Source organism: Mytilus galloprovincialis, chromosome 8, assembly GCF_965363235.1.
Source record: "Mytilus galloprovincialis chromosome 8, xbMytGall1.hap1.1, whole genome shotgun sequence".
Lineage (NCBI taxonomy): Eukaryota > Metazoa > Mollusca > Bivalvia > Mytilida > Mytilidae > Mytilus > Mytilus galloprovincialis.
Window position 1 is genome coordinate 74,666,625 of NC_134845.1, and position 19,764 is coordinate 74,686,388.

Sequence of the window (19,764 nt, forward strand, 5' to 3'; positions counted from 1 at the left end):
ATCAGGTATAATCAAATTAAAAATTTGGGAGATGAAACATTATTAACTGGCCAGAAAGTCGAGTTGAGTCTATCAGATCCTTGTAAGCAAAGGAGATACACATGATCTGTATTTTAATCAAATTAAGCTGATTAAAATAAACATGCTGAGAAAAGTGCATTTCTGTATTTATGAAATGCATGCTAGAATGACAGTCCAATGAGAATGTTTAGTCTTTAAGATATATAACCTACAGATAGCATTGTATCATAAGAATGCAGCATGTGTTTTTTTCTGAGACAATTCAACGAATGACCATGCAGGGGATCAGGAAGCTGCTAATTACAAAAAAAATCATCATTTTTGATTTACAGTATCATCAGATTATGGACCAAACCAAATTATAAAGTTTTACATGGTTTTGGTTAGCTATAATGCTTCCTGGTCCTCTAAATAGTTGATGTCAGAAATATGTAAAAGTTTCAGAGAATGTGTTTACTTTTGTTTTGAAATATTATTGACATTTTAGTTTTATCATTATGGTCAATATTTTTTCATGCAACCTTTACAAATCACATAAATGTTTGCTAATTGTTTGCATTACTTAGATCAGAAGCTTTGCCTATGTTGACAGTCTGTATTTCTAACCTTTATGAGTTTGAAACACACCATTGCATTAATGCAAAATTTTTAAACAAGAAAAATGTATCTGACAAAATAGATCTTAAGGCCTTACCAATTGATTATTTTTTTTTCTATGGATTTACTGTCTATAATTTTGGTTAAAAGACTTTTGAATTAGATTTTTCGTATCCAATCCTTCTGGCAAAAGAAACTTAAGTGATTGGACAAAATTTTACAATCTTAAAGGAATGGAAAATTTTATTATTTTTTTTATGTATACTGATATTATCTGCTTCTAAATTGCAAATTTAAAAAAGAAATTGCCAATTATTGCTTTCATTACTGTTGAAAGGAGGGCTTAAACTTAGCTTGTACACCTTTTTGTCTAAAATAAATCCATAGAACTAGAAGCTCCAGTGGTATGGCCTGATGGGTAAAATGCTGCATGGTAATAGAAGCATGATGAGAATCATACGTGACTAATACTGTTCTGAATGTGATTCCCTGACTAACTATTTGTTTCTTTTCTGTTTTATAACAGTCAGTGATAATTTCTTTGGTAAGCAAAACTTGTTATATATATTCTATACCTTTTATTGCTTTGTGCTCTAACTGGCATCTTACTTTCCATTATACACTGTATATCATATACATTCATTTTTTTTCCTATAAATGTTTTTTTTTTATTTGAATGTAAATTTCCCTGATTTGGTCAACATATGTTATATTTAATTTTGCTAAGAAACTCCACTGACTGTCCTTAAGTTGGCCAGAAACCTTATGCTCACGATTGGATTTAATAGATGATCATGAATAAATTATATTAAGTATAAAATGGGGAACGGGCCAGTTGCACATTTTACCTAAAAGTGTTCATGAACAAATGGAAACCAGAAACAAATGAAGTGTTTCATAATATTGAATCTGATTGGGTAACATGAAATATCATGGGGATATATCTCAATGTAGAACACCAAAAGATATAGTATTTGTGGTATTGCTTAAGAACAGGGATAACCTTATTATGTTTGATTGCTTTTTGAGGTAAATCTTGGATTCATTATCTGATGAAAAATATCTATTTTTACAACACTTTTAGTAGTTTTACCTCTTAGAGTTTTCAAGTGCAATAGGAAAACTAGTTTGATTCATGAACAACTTGACTTTGTCTTACAGTTGGAGCACATGTTGTTTTTAGTTTTGTTTCTGTTTATTTTCATTTTGATTTGTTTGGCTTTAAAATTGCATAATACTGAGATATAATGGTCCAGTAAATAAATGCTTCACCTTTAATTTGACCTTTTGTTGTGTTTGCACACACAGGCACTGCACTTAGATATGGTGGCCTTGAAGGGAATTTTGTTCATTATTTTGTGACTTTAAAATAGTCAAAATAGATATTATTTAATACAATCAATAAACCTTGTTTATAAGTTATTTATGCATGTTATATATTAATCAAATAGGGTATCTGAAGGGGGAATATAACTATTTCATTTTTTCAAAGAGTTAACTTTATTTAACGCAAGAAAAGATTAATTTAAAGTTATGAATAATCGGCATGTGATACAGTTTAAAAAAAAAGTTTGTAGATTTCTTTTATTATGAACATTTCAGTATAACTCATTATCAATTTTAGTCATAAAGGGGAACAGAAGGACTTTTTTGAGTGAATACTTGTTGAAACCATTATATTTACTGGAATTTAGGAATAGCCTTTTAAATCGTTGGGAGGTCAGGAATTTGAGATTTGATTATATCGTTATATGGGAATGGACTCATTATTTTCTTGAGAAATCAGAATGAAACCCTCCCCTATCCCCCTGATAAGTTATTTTCTGAGAAGATCCTTGTATCTCTATACATGGTGCACATCATCAAGTTATTTTCTGAGAAGATCCTTTTATCTCTATACATGGTGCACATCATCAACCCCTTCATTGCTCAAGCTTGTACAAGTTTGTTTTGTAGGCTGCATATTGCACATTATATTGTAAACCAACTTAATTTTCCTGAGTGATTCATTTACATAAGTTTCTGTTGAAAAATAACGCAAATATGTCAAACTTGTGACTTTTTAATATGAATACATCAAACAAATTTTTGAATCCCATGAGAAATGTGTAGCTAAAAATATTATTTATAAGAACAAGTTGGTTTGCAGGACAATCAGGAATTTGATAGATTTAGAAATAAATTAGAGAGAAAAAAAACACCTTTTTCACAACAATTTCTGCCTTAGGCTAAACTTATTCTTATTACAGGGTTTTTTTTGTTTTGTTTTTTTATATAAGGCCAGACTTTTTTTATTATCTGTTTAACGAGATCCGCCGACTCCACCTTTCCCGATTTTAGAATAAAAATAAAAGTAGTGCTTCTTACTTTTATTACTATTTTTCCCGCCGACTGTTACGAAATCCTCAGAAAAAAATAAAAATGTGTTGTTCACGATACTCGCTTTCAGTCAATTTCCTTATCGGTAATATTTAATTTTTACCAAGTCAATGAAACAGCAATTTTCATTTAAAAGTAAAGAAATTCAAGGCATAAACGATGTATTTTCTTCTAAAAGATTTTTAAGCTGGTGGCATGCTTTTCATACTTGTCAAGTTACACGAGAGCGTACATCAAATCATTCTAACTTTCGGCAAAATCAGTTATTACTTCATCAGAACTTGATGAAATTAGCCTCAAGTAAACTTGTCATCCATGTATTGCATTAGAAACGTCATATTATTTCCAAATAGCGTATCAAACATCGTTTATTTTTGTAAATTTTTCTTCGTCTGACATTTAAATTTGTAGAACTACGGATTGGAATCGGGATTTCATCGGAAACGGACCCGCTATGACCGAAATCTGGATTCTTGCGATAATGACTACAGACGCATGAATGGCACTGCTGACAGACAAAAATTGATCCCAAAAGGGAAAATTACGCATTCCACACGCATTAACATACTTTTGGTTAGATCTTCTTGATTAATGTATATATTTCCATGTATAAGCATTGTTTCAATTTATAGGTTAAAGTTGCTTATCTCTGGGACTATTACACCAGAGACATATATATACACATTATATATGTCTCTGCATACACTAAAAGGTTCCTGACTGGGTGACTGGTATATACATATATAGTGTATATGCAGCGAGGTTGATACATGTATATTTGAGTGGTGCCATGGATCTATATTAGTGGAAATACAGAATCAAAACATAGTTTTTAAGTTTATATTAATAGAAGGGTTAACCAGGGCCATATATAAACTATATGTATTTATATTTCTCTGGGTTAATATGCTGGTCTGTTCTCATTTCATTGTTCTTGTATTTTGATAAATACTTAAAAAAAAAAAAAAAAAAAAAATCACTTATAATGGTTTTATTTTTAGTGTCGACTGGACCAATTTTGCACTTTTTTTTTTTTTTTTATTTCGTCCCCTCGACCCTAATTTTTTACAAATTTTCTCGTTAAACAGATAAAATAAAAAGTCTGGCCTAAGGCTTTTGAAGAAACATGACTGTTTATGTTGAGTGATTTTTTTAGACTAAAAGTTTCTTTCAAGTCATTTAATAATATTTTTAAAAGGAGGAAATGAAAATTAAAAATGTCAAATACTTCCTTTTCTGTCCTTAAAACAAATATAACTTGCTCAGGAACTATATTTTTGGTTTTTTATTCTGAATGAAATGAACAATTAAAAAATTGCATAATTCCAAAACATTGCTTTAGAAGCTATGAAAATGCAAGACAATTGTTATGTCTAGTATTGTTTGTAATGCCTTTGTGCATGTCATTTACTAATATGTGCCTGACTACTATTTTCTGTAAATGTAGTTTGATTAATTTGTTTTAAAGTTAATTGAGTTTATTTTTGCATGAATTAACAGAAATTCATGTTTGTTAGGCATGTTTTTCGTCAGCATCAGTTGCAAATGTTGTCTTCGTTTGATAAAGAATTTCAAAGAAAACATGTTATTGACAGCAGAAAATGTTGATCAGACAATGAGGTCAAATCTTATTAAACTTTTGCTATCAATGTGATGGAATTTTTTCCAGAAACTTCAATAAATTTGATCTGAATTTTAAACAAGCACTGTTTCTTTCCTTTCAATGTTTAACGAGCTTTAAATGTTTGAGAAAAAGAAATATCACTTGTATACCCTATCCCATTGAAATTTAGTTAAATGCAGGTTAAAGATTAGGTTGACTAAGGGCACATCAACTTGAATCTTAACAGATTTTCATAATGATGTGAATTTATTTAGAATAGATACCAAATTAGGGCTTTGTCCTAGATTTTGTGGTTCACTAAACACCTGATGTAATAGTGTGATATTTGCACATAATATTCTTGTTTTTCATATGAATACAGTATTTGTAAAAGTTGTCATTTATTTATTACAGGAATGGGAAAAGAATTGGAGAATATTATTTTAGAAAATACAGAATTACTAGAAACCAAGTATGTTTTATGTTACAGAAAAAAATGTAGAATACTGTGGATTCATTATTATTTGTTGGTTTCGTGTGTATAGGTGAACAACAAAATCAAACACCGAAATCAAATGTTCAACGAATAACATATTTTCAATATTCTTTGTATACAGAGATTATCAAAACCACGAAATCCATTATCCACAAATATGCAAGTTTTCAGCAATCCACGAAAATAAATGAATCCACAGTAAATAAACCATTTGAATTCTAATGCAACAACGTTTGTAACATTCATTTTGATTGGATAACGTCACTTATTTACATGGCATCAATTGACAATTGATGCTATGGGACGTACGCGCAAACGCAGACGGCATATGACAGATTTTAAATACATGTTTTAGCATTGTTTTCTGTCAGCTTCATTAGAATGGAGATAACTTCTCCTAATTAGTGGCTTTTAACAAATATTGAACGAATAACATATTTTCAAATTGGATTTGATTTAAAATATATAAGCAATCAATTTGTAAAAATAAAACAGACTTTATGTAAGTAATTGCCATATTTTTTCAGTCAATTTATTGATGAATTACTTGACAATCTATTTAATTATAACTTTAAAATGTGAGCAACTTGTCTCTTTAGTACTGGATTTATTTTTAATATAAACTCACCTATATATGACATTGTATCTTTTCCAGGAATGCTTTAAATATAGTGAAGGATGATTTAATTGCCAAAGTTGATGAGCTTACAGGGTAAGTTCATGTTTTCCTCAATGCCACATGTTGTTATGCCCCATTTATGGGCATTGTGTTTTCTGGTCTGTGCGTCTGTCTGTTTGTTCGTCTGCTCGTCAGTCTGTCCTGTTTCAGGTTAAAGTTTTCGGTCTAGGTAGTTTTTGATGTAGTTAAAGTGCAATCAATTTGAAACTTATTACACATGTTACCTCTGATATCAGTGATATTGTTTGCCTAAAATTACTGGAGAATACAGGCTTTTTCCTCTGGAGAAGAATCCCAATTTGAAAAAAAAATGGCTTAAAATTATTCCCAAAAAGACAACTTGTTTCCCAAACAGTGCAGTCTAAGTACCAGTAGAAATTGAGCATGGATTCAAACTGAAAAACACTCATTTAAACATTTGTCATGCCTAAAATGACTATATATGCAGATTTGAGGGTCTTTTTTTGTATCATCAGTGACAGTAAGGGGTCTTATTTCAAATGAGGGTTTACCTCTTGAAAGGGGATCTGCAAATTCAAGTTCCAGTCAAATTCATAGTTTATTATAAATTTCCCAATTTGATAAAAATGACGCATTTTTTCCCAATAAAAAAGGGAAGAGTTAGTTTTGAAAAAAGCCAACAATATCACTAGATATGATCTTTTTCACGGTCCACTGAACATAGATAATGATAGGATGGGGCATCTGTGTACTAGGTACACATTCTTGTTGTATGTTATGTAATCAAGCAACATAAAGAATCAATAGACATAAGGGCAAGATACAGTCTTCAACAACTGATAGATCTTTATACAATATATCCAGCTCTAAATCTATATATGTTGTGATAGAACAAAGAAAAAAATCACCCTTTACTTGTTGTCTACAACTTTTTCACATCTTTAATTGTCTCCCTTTCAGACTGTAACTTTTTCACATCTTTAATTGTCTCCCCTTTCAGACTGACTTTCTTGCATACTCTTATATGTGTTAACTTTTCATAAAATAGATATGGTTGCCCACACCCAACGCATTAGGTCAAATCTAAATAACATATATGTTAATAAAATTGAGAATGGGGAATATGTGAAAGAAACCACAACCCAATCAAAGAGCAGACAACAGCCAAGTTAAGTTCACGGTTAACAAGTTCTTTAAAATAATGAAACTACTAATCAGTATGATTGATTTAAATATTTTGTATTTGACAGTGAATTAGAAATATGTCGAGAAGAATTATCATCATTACAAACAGTAAAAACTAAATTACAAGACAGGATTAAATCACAGGAGGACGAAATAAAAAAAATGAAGGAAGAATTAGAGAAGAAAACAAACTCAGCCAAAGAAGGAGAAGAAGAAGTATTATTAATATTTATATATTGCTTGAGTATTGATTAATACAATGAAGGCTAAGACAAAAAAACAACATTTTGATTGAAAAATAAGTGAAATCCCATGTTTACTTTTAGATTTTATCAGACCCTTAACAATAACAAGTTCTTCAACTATTATCCAAATACTGGTACCTTGTATTTTAAACTTCTGTTTTTCAAACTGACCCAAATACGGTTTGTATTGATGTTCATTACATGAACAATGGGTTTAGCACTCATTTGTCCTACATCTTGAATCGCTGAACACAAAAGATACCATCTGGGTGGATTCAAACCCTGAAATTATTGTTTTGTTGAATGAACTGTGAATGATATATAACATCCTCTTTTTAGGATGATGTGCCAATGGCTCAAAGAAAGAGGTTTACTAGGGTAGAAATGGCCAGAGTATTGATGGAGAGAAACCAATACAAGGAACGATTAATGGAATTACAAGAGGCTGTTCGATGGACAGAGATGATCAGAGCTTCTAGAGAACACCCAGAAATAGCCACAACACAAAAACAGAAAAAGTCATCTATTTGGAACTTGTAAGTAAAGTGTTGTCTGTTGATGTGCTAAACATATGTGTTGTCTTGTCAAAAGGAGGGGGGATTTTTATACTATTGGCAAGTGTTCGCAGGCAAAATATTGTATATAATTCAGATAAACAAAAACACAATTTCAATTTAAAAGTGATGATGATTTTAAAAAGAACTATAAAGTATGTTCTCATTGTAATCAAACCAAATGAGAAAAATAAGTGGAGGTATGAAATCAATGTTTAAAAAATGCAAAATTTCAAGATTTATAGAACTGTATGAATCAATATTTGAAATACTATCCAATTTAGTCACAATTGGAAATTTCAAGAAAATTTTTAGTTAAAAAAGTTATGAAATCTATATCAAGTCATCCTTATGGAGGATACTACACCTATTTAATTGCAATAAGGTTTTTCCCATTTATATCAGTAAAGAGGTTATAAAGTTGTTGATTGACTTATTTATGCTAACATTTGTAGGCGACTTAGTCTCATGCAAATTTATTAGCAGTGATATATATTATATTTCTAACATATAAATTGATTGCATTTATGATACAATCTTGGTTTTTGATAGTAAAACTTGTGGAATATACCAGGCTATGGTTTTATTCTATAGATATATTTATCAAAACAATCTACCATAAGTGCTTCTAGAACTTCTCATAAAATAAGGATGGAATGGCAATTCGATATTGTCTTGATAGTCCTGATATTTAGCTAAATTCTTATATATAGAGATATAAGAAAGAAAGCTAAATTCAAATTCCCTACTTATGACGGGAAATGAGACGTTGTGATAAAGTTAAAAGTGGTACAATAGATCACATTCAATCAGATTTCTAGATGTCAGCAAAAAGTGTTTTCCATTTTAAAGAGTTTGTAGAAAATTGAGTATACTCAGCATCTTATTTTATCTAAGATAATTTGAAGGTGAGGAAAGAATGAGTACCGAAAAAAATATTCAGATGTAATCAATTATTATTTTCCATTTTCAGTTTTGGTCAGCTTGTAGCTCCTGACCCGATTCCTGCCAGCAATCCTAACAAGAAGGGAAAGCCCAAAACACAAATTGTTTGAAACCATACTTAAAACAGCATCACATTCAATTTGAAGAATAAAATTTTATAAGAGCCCCAGATAGATTTCTATTAGGCATTTGGAGACAATTTATTCTGACCCCAATGAAAACTATTGCTTTTATAGATTATTCCAGTGGTGCAATTCAGAACTTTTCTAAATAATCCATTTCCGCCAGAAATTTAGATATTATTGCCTTTAAAGAAATCCATAACATTTTTCTGGTGTAGCTGGAATGAAGATAGTTGATCTGATTATCAAATCTCTTTAACATCAAATTTTGATGAAAAAAGTTATAAAATCAAATAATTGTGTAGTACTTATAAATTTATAATATGCTGTTTTGGGTATGGGATTGATTATAAGGGCGACCTAAACTTGTACTTCACAAACAGTTGACTTCACTCTGCAAACAGTGAAATTAATTATATATAAAATCAAGTGTATAATATCAGTGTTCTCCCCAGGCCCTTAAAGGACCACGGGCCCGCGATGTATAATTTTCTACCGTGGTGGTATCGGTCTTGCCGCGATGTATAATTTTTCACCGTGGTGCTAAAATTATCGGTAAAAAAATCAATAACGGTAAACCTTTCCGTGGGGTATAACATTTCAGATGAAAATTGACCAGTTCAAACCAGTTCAATCCAGTTTCTGACAAGAAGATTGTTTACACCACGTGATCGATTTACCTTTGATGATTGGATTTAATCGATGAACATGATTCTTGTGTTTTAATTAATTAAGAGATCATAACTTAATGATTACAGACTTATGAGACTTTTGAGGGACAAGCAGACATTTGTTAATAAACTCTATTACTCCAGCCTTTGGTCATAAATGATTTGCGTATTTTTAAAATTTGAGTTACTTCCCCTGATTAAGCGTATTACAACAATGTGCTCCTAAAATATTATCCATCATTTGAAATAGAAATAAAGTACAAATTGAATGCAAAATTATATAAGGATGTTACCTCAAGGATAAAAACTTTCTTTGAATATACCAACAAAAATATATTGCAAATTATTTTTGACAATCATACTTTTATTAAAGCACAAACATATTATATTAAATAGGTAGTATATCCATTTAAACATCTACTGACTGAGCTAGGGCTGTATGTTGTTGAAAACATCCATTTCATATATATAGCTGAAGAGTATTAAAGAAGTTTAATGATTAACTTTTACAAAATAAATTTACAATGATTGGAACTCAGCTAGACATGACAACCACATAGATGATATAAGTATACTTTTCATGTCCATCATGAAATAACACAATAATGATTTTAATAATAATTTTATTGATGTCTAAAAGAATCATGTCTAAAGCTATGGAAAATAGTATTTAATTTACTAACGGTTCTACATTAAAATTTAATCTTGTTTAACGTTAATTGTTATGGTGTAATCTAACAAAAATGGGGAATGTGTAGTGTAACTATACAAGTATAAGGACAAAATTGGCTTGATCAAAGTATAAAAAGTGACTAGTTAGAGACTAAAAGTGCTTTCTGTTATTTATTCTTAAAAGATATTAAAGTATACAAACTGTTTGATTTACTTTTTTTTACCAGTATTTTTTTTTACCCAAAGTCATACAGTAAACAAGACAAAAAGGTAATGGCACAAAAACTAAGAAGAAGAAAAAATAAGCGATGCAACGCGACACGACATATTGTACAAATCATTTCGACACGCGTTACCCTGGTGCTATCCCAAAATCCTGGGGAGAACACTGTGTATAATATATCATTTATTGAATCATGATATTTTGTGACCACATATATATTAAATGATGATATTTTGTGGACAATAGTTAATTTCTTCCTTCTTTATAAATTGGAATTGAAATTTAATTGACTTTATGATTAGATATTTTCAATACTTATTTTATTATTTCCAAATTATAAAACCAAAAAATATAAAAATAGGTGAGTGGAGGAGCTTTATTAAAACTGACAAGAATTACAATGTACAGGTCAACCTTTATTTTAATACCTCAGTTCTGACTATTGGTGCCTTTTTTAATATAATATATTTGTGATCCATGCAAACATGATCTCCTTAAGGAGGATTAATACATCATTATTGTTAGTGTATTCTTGTTAAGGTTGTTTTTTTTTTATAGTTATTCTAGTTGTGAGTGTTGTCTTTTCTTTTTTGAATCTTGATACTTTTATAATGGGGATTGAAATTTTATTTTTCCTCCACATACATTTTATTAGGAGTAAAAGCTTTATTCTTTTCAAATGTTGGAAGAGAATGTAAGATTTTCAGCGACATTTTTTTAAAGACTCACAATATTAGATCATAGTTTTAGTCACTGATATTGATATTTGAAATCCTACTCATATTTTATTGTATGATGACTTTAAGTGTTTTAAGTTTTGATAAGTTTGTTAGAAATTTTAGATTCACATAGCTCATAAAGACTTTTATTAAATGTTTTATCCAGCAACGAATTGTACTAAGTAGCAGGTTGTGATTAGATTGTGTTGTGTGAGGGTTCTGTAGTAGAGTCATATTAATACATAAATTCAGTGTCCAGTTTGCATCTTTGGGGAAATAGTTTTAATTTATGGAATATATTCAATGTTCTAGTCGTCCAAAAATCATTTTTCAGTTTGCATCTCGGTTAATAGTTTTAATTGATAGGACACATACAATGTTCTAGACGTCCAAAAATCATTGTTCAGTTTGCATCTTTGGTTAAATAGTTTTAAAGGACACAATGTTCTTGATGTCCAAAAATCATTGTATGGTTTGTTTCTTTGGGTAAATAGTTTTATAGGACACACAAGGTTTTAGACGTCCAACATTTAACTTTGAATCTCTAGTAGCTGTTTTATCATTTACTTATATATACTGATTAAAACACATTTTCAAAAACATAAAGAAGATTTTAATCACATATTCAATTTGTGTAACATTCGTTATGCATTACAAATATATATGTATATTTATTGCACAAGTGTTTTCTGAGTGTAGAAATTCATTCACATTCCAATAGACTTTCATTACATTAATGATAGTACATACATGTATGTTAGAAAGGTATGAATGTATTTAAATAGACATCAATCTATAATCAATAATTAAATGGTGCTAATCATAGAACTGAGGTTAATTTTATTTGTATTGACCAGCTAATACATACCTGAGACTGTTTTACTATTTTTGGACTATTTTGCTTAACCTAAAGGTCATGTCGAAGTAATTTACTTTTAATCTAGTGACTGTACGCAAATTTATCAAAGTCTTTCATATTTTGTCCATTCTTCATAATTTTATTAATAGATGCACACAATTATTCTTAAATTTAATGTACTTTTTACTAGTAAATCTTGAAATACTTCGACTAGACCTTAAAGTAGTTTTGACATATCAAAGATAACAGGTATACTCAGGTTCTGGTCCATATATGTAAATCACTAGGGATCAATAAGAGATCAAAGTCCATTCTGTCACATTTCTTATTCATCCTTATTGACAAATTAATTCACATTTATTTTTCCAGGTTTTCCTGTTCTTTCTATTTTTTGCATGCCAACATAATTTAATTAATTGATCCATATTGATCCCTATTGGTATTTTAAATATTTGTAAAATAAATTTAATTATTTGTAAAAATAGATTAAAATTGATTGTTATTTTAAATACTTTTTTTATTTTGTGAAGAAAAATGAATTCATGTTATTGCATGATTAAAAATGTTTGTTATATGTTTGTTTTAATAAAATTATTTTAATTGAATAACTTATTTTATCAATATGGATCAAAGATATTAAGTGTGTTTTTCATTATTTTAGAAGATGTTTTCTTGACACTTTTTTCCCATAGGATTCCTCTGGACTGAAACAAATGAAAATATGGAAACACAGAAGAAACTAATAAAAAAGAAATGAAATTTAGGCACTAACTTGAATCAATTGCATATGGTGTTAAAATATCATTTTCTCTCATCTATAAGGATATCCCTTCGGCAGGCAAACCTTACAATACTGGTGGCCTAAGTTGAGATTTGAATTTTATAACATTTGACGGTTGTTTGCTTAATGTCCAGTGGCAAATAATTTGTGTATATCCAGGATGAAATGTAGTTATGTGTACAAGCATGAACGTGTGGCTTGTCCATCTTGAAAGGGGCAATAAAAGGGGTTTACTTCACAAACATAGCAACATCAACACTAGCTATAGTATCTTTCACAGAATGAATCAAACTATAGCCCCTTTTTATCAGGCTACCCTTTCAGTAGAAGTGAGGACTTCAAATAGAAAGGGCCTCAGCAAAGAACAAATAACAAAACATTGGCCTGAACTGGTTCCTTAAGGAACCATCAGAGATGGTACATCTAATTTTGAAAATGTGATTTGCAATTCCCAAAACGACTAATACAAAATACACAATCAAAATGCATAATTATTTGGAATAAAAACTCAATCATTTATGCTTTATCCATTTCTGTTCATGACTTAGAATCAAGATTTAAGTACAGTAATTAATACCTTGAAGTACTGAAATATTTGAATTCCTTGAAATATTTTTCAAAGGTTTTATTGTTATCAACAGTATTTTGTTGCTTTCAAGTTTTTGTTGCTTTTGTCTGGATTGTTGTATTTCTGAACATGGCATGAACTTATAACTAATTGAAGTCTTGACAATATTGGTCATTGAAAAATGTTGTAAGATGAAGATAGGTTGACGATGTTGCAAAATCAAAAATTGGAACCCCAAAACTTTGATTGTGTTTACTAGTCTTTGTGAATTCTCTACTAACCTCTGTTTTTGACTATATACAGCATGCTTAACAGTCATGGAGAATTCAGATGTTGAATCAAACTTCCTGCCACAGTGTCATTATGAAACTAATTGATCACATGAAAAGAATTCAGCAGTCAACTTAATTCGTCATAATTTGATTTTGAAGTTTAAGGGACTTATTTGAACCAAGTTGTGACAAGTTTCAAGAGTTAGACATGTAACAAAATTATAAGACGGAAGTAAATTTTGAGTAAATGAAAAAAAAAATCTCATGGCAGGAAGGATCATGATTCATTCATATGTACTTAAATTAATTTAGAATTGATCTTTGAAAAATTTAGTTCTTGTATAAATACATCCTTGGTATTTGTTGCAAATTCTTGAAAATTAGATAAAAATGATATTCACATGGCATGCTTGTGTGTAACATAATTTACAGTTTTGACACATAATCTGATTCTTTAAAAAATAAGAGTTAACAAATTTCTTATCTGTTATTCCAAAATAGATACATGTTAAATCTAGAGTTTATCAAAATTTGATATGATTTGCATGAAAAGTAATAATTTCAGCTAAATCTTAAGCTGTTGTTGATATCACTTTATTTTTAGATCATTAACAAACTACAGATTTGTTAACTTATATACATATTTACACTAAATGCTAGCCTGTAGTCAGTGTTGTAAAACTGCATGTAAACATTCACTAAACAAGTCATTTGCAAATTTTAAAATCAGATAATGAAAAACAGGATTTTTTTTAACATATATTTTTGGGAAAATCTTTTAACCTATAATTCCTTTCTTTTCAGTTTCATGCCCAGTTAGTATGTGAAGATGGTGCTAGTTGTTACCCATTCTACATCGTGTTTTAATGACTTTTAAACTTCGGGGAAAGTTTTAGTGTTTACATGGCAGATATTATATATATATATATACATATACAGACTTTTTATTTTATTAACACAAGTTATATGCATTTGTGCCAAATTTATTTCTATGTTATATCTAACTCATCTGATTTTAAAAATGCATGAATGGCATGTGTTTTAGTGAATGTTGTACAGTTTTAATTAAAAATATATTTATCTTTAATGTGTGAATTCTCTTTAAGCTTTCCTTAAATGCTTACATTGAGCCGATTTGATTGAAATACAAATCCTGCATCGTACCTGCTTTCAGGGATAAAAAAAAGGCTGTGTCCTACTATTTTTTAAAAGACCTGTTGTAAACCCTGCTTCAAAAATTTGTCTGCAGTAATTTCATTTGTTGATGTAATAATTACCAGAACAGAAGGTAAAACAGAGGGTTGTTATATCCTTGTAAGCAAAGCTTGGACACAGGATCTGTATTTCAATTGAATTAATATTAATACTGTAAATTCAGAAATTATTTGTGATGTTTTTATAATTTTTATAATGGAAAAGCGGTTTTAGAATAAAAACTCCAATTTTAATTATTTGTATGCATCTCTTTCCAAAATCACAGTAATAAATCTAGCATTTATTTATTTTGTTAAAAAAATATAATTAATGCATACAAAAATTTCAGAATTTACAGTACTGTAATATTTTTATACTTACTTAACACAGAAGAATATGGCATGTTAAACAGTTTGATTTCCAGTGGCAAATTTCAGATGAGGACATCATAATGTGATACAAATATAATCTTTGCTTTATACAAGACATACACCCGGTGCTGGAATTTTAATGTTCACAAAAGTAAGGTAACAGATTGCAAAAGGACATGTCACCTTTAAACCAGGACACATTACTCCAAACCAACCAAACGTTGTTCTCACTCCTTAATGCAGCATGCTTATTAGAGAAGTAGCAAATACTATTTTCAAGTCCTTTGTGTGACCTGGCCCAGGTAAAAAATAATAGCACAGAACTTCTCAGATTGACGATGTTGAAATAATGCCTTTGTTAAGCATTCATGGGACATAAGTCATCACAATGGAAATCAAACTGTTTAACATGCCATATTCTTCATTGAGCCGATTTGATTGAAATACAAATCCTGCATCGTAATCAATCAAATCAAATCGGCTCAATGAACATTAAAATTCCAGCACCGGGTGTATGTCTTGTATAAAGCAAAGATTATATTTGTATCACATTATGATGTCCTCATCTGAAATTTGCCACTGGACATTAACCAGTCATTCACCTATCAGATTACCTAGATTACCAAGATTGACTTTAATCTTGCAACTGCTCTAATGATGTTTTCAAAGCAACCAGTCCACTTTATTCATTGTATTTTAAATTTTCTGTTAAGACATTGAAAAATAGTGAAAACACTTTTAATTTCTTCAATGGAAAGCTAAATCCATATTGGGGTTAAAACAGTGAAAACCAGTGAAAGTGTATATAAATCCTCAATAAGATTCTAATTTGATTTTGATGAAACTCAAAAGATCTGAAAGCATTGTTGAAGTTGAATACAGTTTTTTAGTAGAGATCAGTATGTATGTTTTTATAGTAAAACATTTCTGTGGTCAGTGTGTTAACATATATTGGAAGGTAAACACCAATTAAAGAAGATACCTACACAAAGCCATTAAAAACTGATTGTTATTAGTGGGTCTCATTGGGGTCTAAGCATGACACGGGATTGCCGATTTTTTGTAAGCCTGACTCGTGAAAGTCAAAATTATTGTCGTGAAAACGGGAAATGAGGTCTAGCAGGACCCGGGAAATGACCAAAAAATGAGAATTGCTTACGTACATAGTGTAAGCGGGATACGGGAATCTGACCAAACAGTAAGCGGGATCTTGGATCGGAACCCCCCAATGAGACCCCCTTATAAGAAGGAATATTCAAATATATTCTGTGATATCAATTGCAGAAAAAAAAAGATGAACACTACCATCATTATGCATACATACAAATCATATATTCTTATGTGGTACTTCATATACAAATAATAATGAAACATTGTCTGCATCAAACTTATTTCTTTGGTAATCATTGGTGATATCAAATGACAATCATGAGTGTCTGACATTCAATGAAACAAATGGCAAAACTTATACTAATATTTTTTTTCCTTGAAATCAATCTTGATAATATTGGATATGGACAGAAGAGCCTTACATAGTTTTTGCTTTGTTAGATTTATATGAGCCATTTGAGCTTTTGCAATCACTTTGCATCCATTGTAGTAAACTATTCTCTGATAACAAAGGACCAAATTGAACAAAACTTAAGCTGAATGATCAGTAGGGTATCTGATATGAAATTATTCATTCTTGTCAATCTATCAACATTTAGGATAAAAGACAACACACTTGACAATGGTAAAATGTCTTGTCTTATATCATGAAAACTTTAATAGATTATGATGGGGGACAGAAATATCAGAATGACAATATCATAGATATAGGAAGATGTGGTATGAGTGCAAATGAGACAACTCTCCATCCAAGTCACAATTTATAAAAGTAAACCATTATAGGTCAAGGTATGGTCTTCAACACGGAGCCTTGTCTAGTCCTAAAGTTGTATTACATTTATTGTGTATTGTTTATTTAGGTGTAAACTTGTTGACCAGTTAAGTCCAGTCTGGTTGTTCATGTTCAGAACATGGTTATAACATGAAACTATATATTGGTATCACTGGTGTGGGCCAATAGAAATATATTTACATTTTTTGGTGTGCTGCATCAGGGACCTTCTATTCTAAGGCTAGTCTATCTAAAACCTGTCATAATAAAAACACAAACTACAATACATAAGACAAGTGGAAAGTAAACATTAGTGATACATGTAACAGATAAACAAACAGCAACCACGCAACATATGTTTACCAAACTGGAAGTAAAATACAGGTTCTAATATTCTTGAAGGTGGTGTTAGAAAAAGCAGAGGGGACAAGGCCTATTTATTTTTGAGTCAATAGGCCAGAGGTCAAGGTCACTGTTATAAGACATGATTAAAAAAAAAATGGATGGCAACTGTGCCAAGTTATTTTACTTGATTGGAATCAAACTTGTACAGATGAAAGATATAGGAAATGGGGAAAACCTGAAATGATATTGGAATTTTAGGGCAAAGGACAAGGTATTGTTAGTAAACATAAAAATGTTTTTGAAAAATAGTTTCAGGGTGGAATCATGAATTTTCCTTACTTGTAATAATACTTATTCAGAGGGGAAATATAGGGTAGGGGGAGACACTGATGATTTTGGAAACAAAGGTCAAAGTAACTGATACAAAAAAATGTGTTTTCTTTCATATGGTATCCAAATATGAATTAGAACACATTTATACAGGAGAAAATACCAATTGTACATGTTTATTTATCCATTAAATCATACTAGTTTTTTATGCCCCACCTTGATTGTAGAGGGGCGTTATGTTTTCTAGTCTGTGAGTCCCTTTGTCCATCCGTCTGTCCATTCGTCTGTCCTGCTTGAGGTTCAAGTTTTTGGTCAAGGTAGTTTTTGAAGAAGTTGAAGTCCAATCAACTTGAAACTTATAGTTAACATGTTCCCTATGATATGAACTTTCTAATTTTAATGCCCAATTACAGTTTTGACCCAAATTTCATGGTCCACTGAACATAGAAAATAATAGTGTGATTGGGGTATTATGTGTAGTATGGACACATTCTTGTTAACTCTTGAATATTCTCAATAAATGTTCAGTGCTGTGCTGTGTGCACCAGCTTTTTACTTGTTTTGTACTAATATTGACTGCCGATGGCTTCACCAATTAAAAGGAAATTGGATCAAGGTGGAATGAACAAATGAAAGTGAAGAAATTCCTGTCAATATATTCTAGTTTTCTTTAATAATTTGTTTATAAAGCAATTAATGCTTTTGCTTTGTCTATTTGTCCATGAATTGTATACTCTTGCTTGTACATTGCTTATGTGTTTTATGTATAACCCTGTGTATGTTACTTGTGTGTGTGTGTTGCATGTTTCTTTGCTTCTATGTTGTGTATATATGTTACTGAAAACTTTAGGTATAGGCTTTTTTGAGCTCAAACAAAATTAGGGACGGTAGGGTAATAGGAAACACATCTTTTTTTATTTGGCCTAATTAACTGTATGACATGCTCCATGCCTGTACATACATAAAAAATAAGAATATGTGGTATGATTGCTAATTAGACAACATGAGACCAAAACACAAAAATTAACATTTATAGGTCTCTTTACAGCCTTCAACAACGAGGAAAACCAATACCACATAGTCAGCTGTAAAAAGCCCCAAAAATGACAAATGTTTAACAATTCAAATGAGAAAACCACATAATTTCAGGATCCCAAGTTGGGACAGGCACATACAGAACTTGGTTAGGTTAAATTAATTTGAAGGTGGGCCAACCTTCCCCTAGCCTGGAACAGTGGTGTAACAGAAAAACATAAGAACAAACTATACAAATAAGTTGAAATGAGCTTTACTCACATCATACGGATACAAAGCAGAAACATTTTTAGCAAAAACAAAAAGTGGGCATGGCAGGGTACCTATAGATCTCCACAATAAAAAAGACACAGTTACTGAGTGCTAGTTTTAAGCCAATAACAACTAAAAAAAATCATGCATCAAAGACTAAAACATCAATCGTACACATCCAATGGATTTAGTGTAAAGTCATCATTAACAGTTAAATCAAAACATGAAATTGAGCAATGTAAAGGTACAGGTATTGACAGATTGTAGAGCTATGAATGTACATATGTAGCTATTAAATGACATTTTCTTGAATTATGCTAAAATTGAGAATGGAAATGGGGAATGTGTCAAAGAGACAACAACCCGATCATGCATGGAACAGACATCAGCAGAAGGTCACAAACAGGTCTTCAATGCAGAGAGAAACTCCCGCATCCAGAGGCGTCCTTCAGCTGGCATGTTGTGTATATATGTTACTGAATGACATAGATATAGGAAGATGTGGTGCGAGTGCCAATGAGACAACTCTCCGTCCAAATAACAATTTATAAAAGTAAACCATTATAGGTCAATGTACGGCCTTCATCACAGAGCCTTGGCTCACACTGAATAACAAGCTATAAAGGGCCCCAAAATTACTAGTGTTAAACCATTCAAATGGGAAAACCAAAGATATTATTTGTTGCTTTAAACTCTGTTCATGTCATGTTCCCTACTAGTATGTTGTATATATGTTATTGAATGAATTCCTGCTTGTATGTTGTGTATGACTCACTGAATGACATGTTCCCTGCTAGTATGAT

General features: G+C 30.6%; 1 protein-coding gene across 17 annotated transcripts in view; it reads left to right on the forward strand.

Moving 5' to 3' along the window:
• Positions 1-19,764, forward strand: part of LOC143042562 (C-Jun-amino-terminal kinase-interacting protein 4-like) — a 74,592-nt gene that overhangs the window by 16,226 nt on the left and 38,602 nt on the right. For 10 of the 17 annotated variants that reach the window (XM_076214962.1, XM_076214963.1, XM_076214947.1 and 7 more), the window contains 5 exons: positions 1,145-1,162; positions 5,015-5,072; positions 5,752-5,808; positions 6,987-7,137; positions 7,506-7,702. In XM_076214962.1, coding sequence (XP_076071077.1) covers positions 1,145-1,162; positions 5,015-5,072; positions 5,752-5,808; positions 6,987-7,137; positions 7,506-7,702 — 481 coding nt within the window. The remainder of the gene's footprint in view (positions 1-1,144; positions 1,163-5,014; positions 5,073-5,751; positions 5,809-6,986; positions 7,138-7,505; positions 7,703-19,764) is intronic. The other 7 variants (XM_076214948.1, XM_076214953.1, XM_076214957.1 and 4 more) reach the window with 1 other exon arrangement.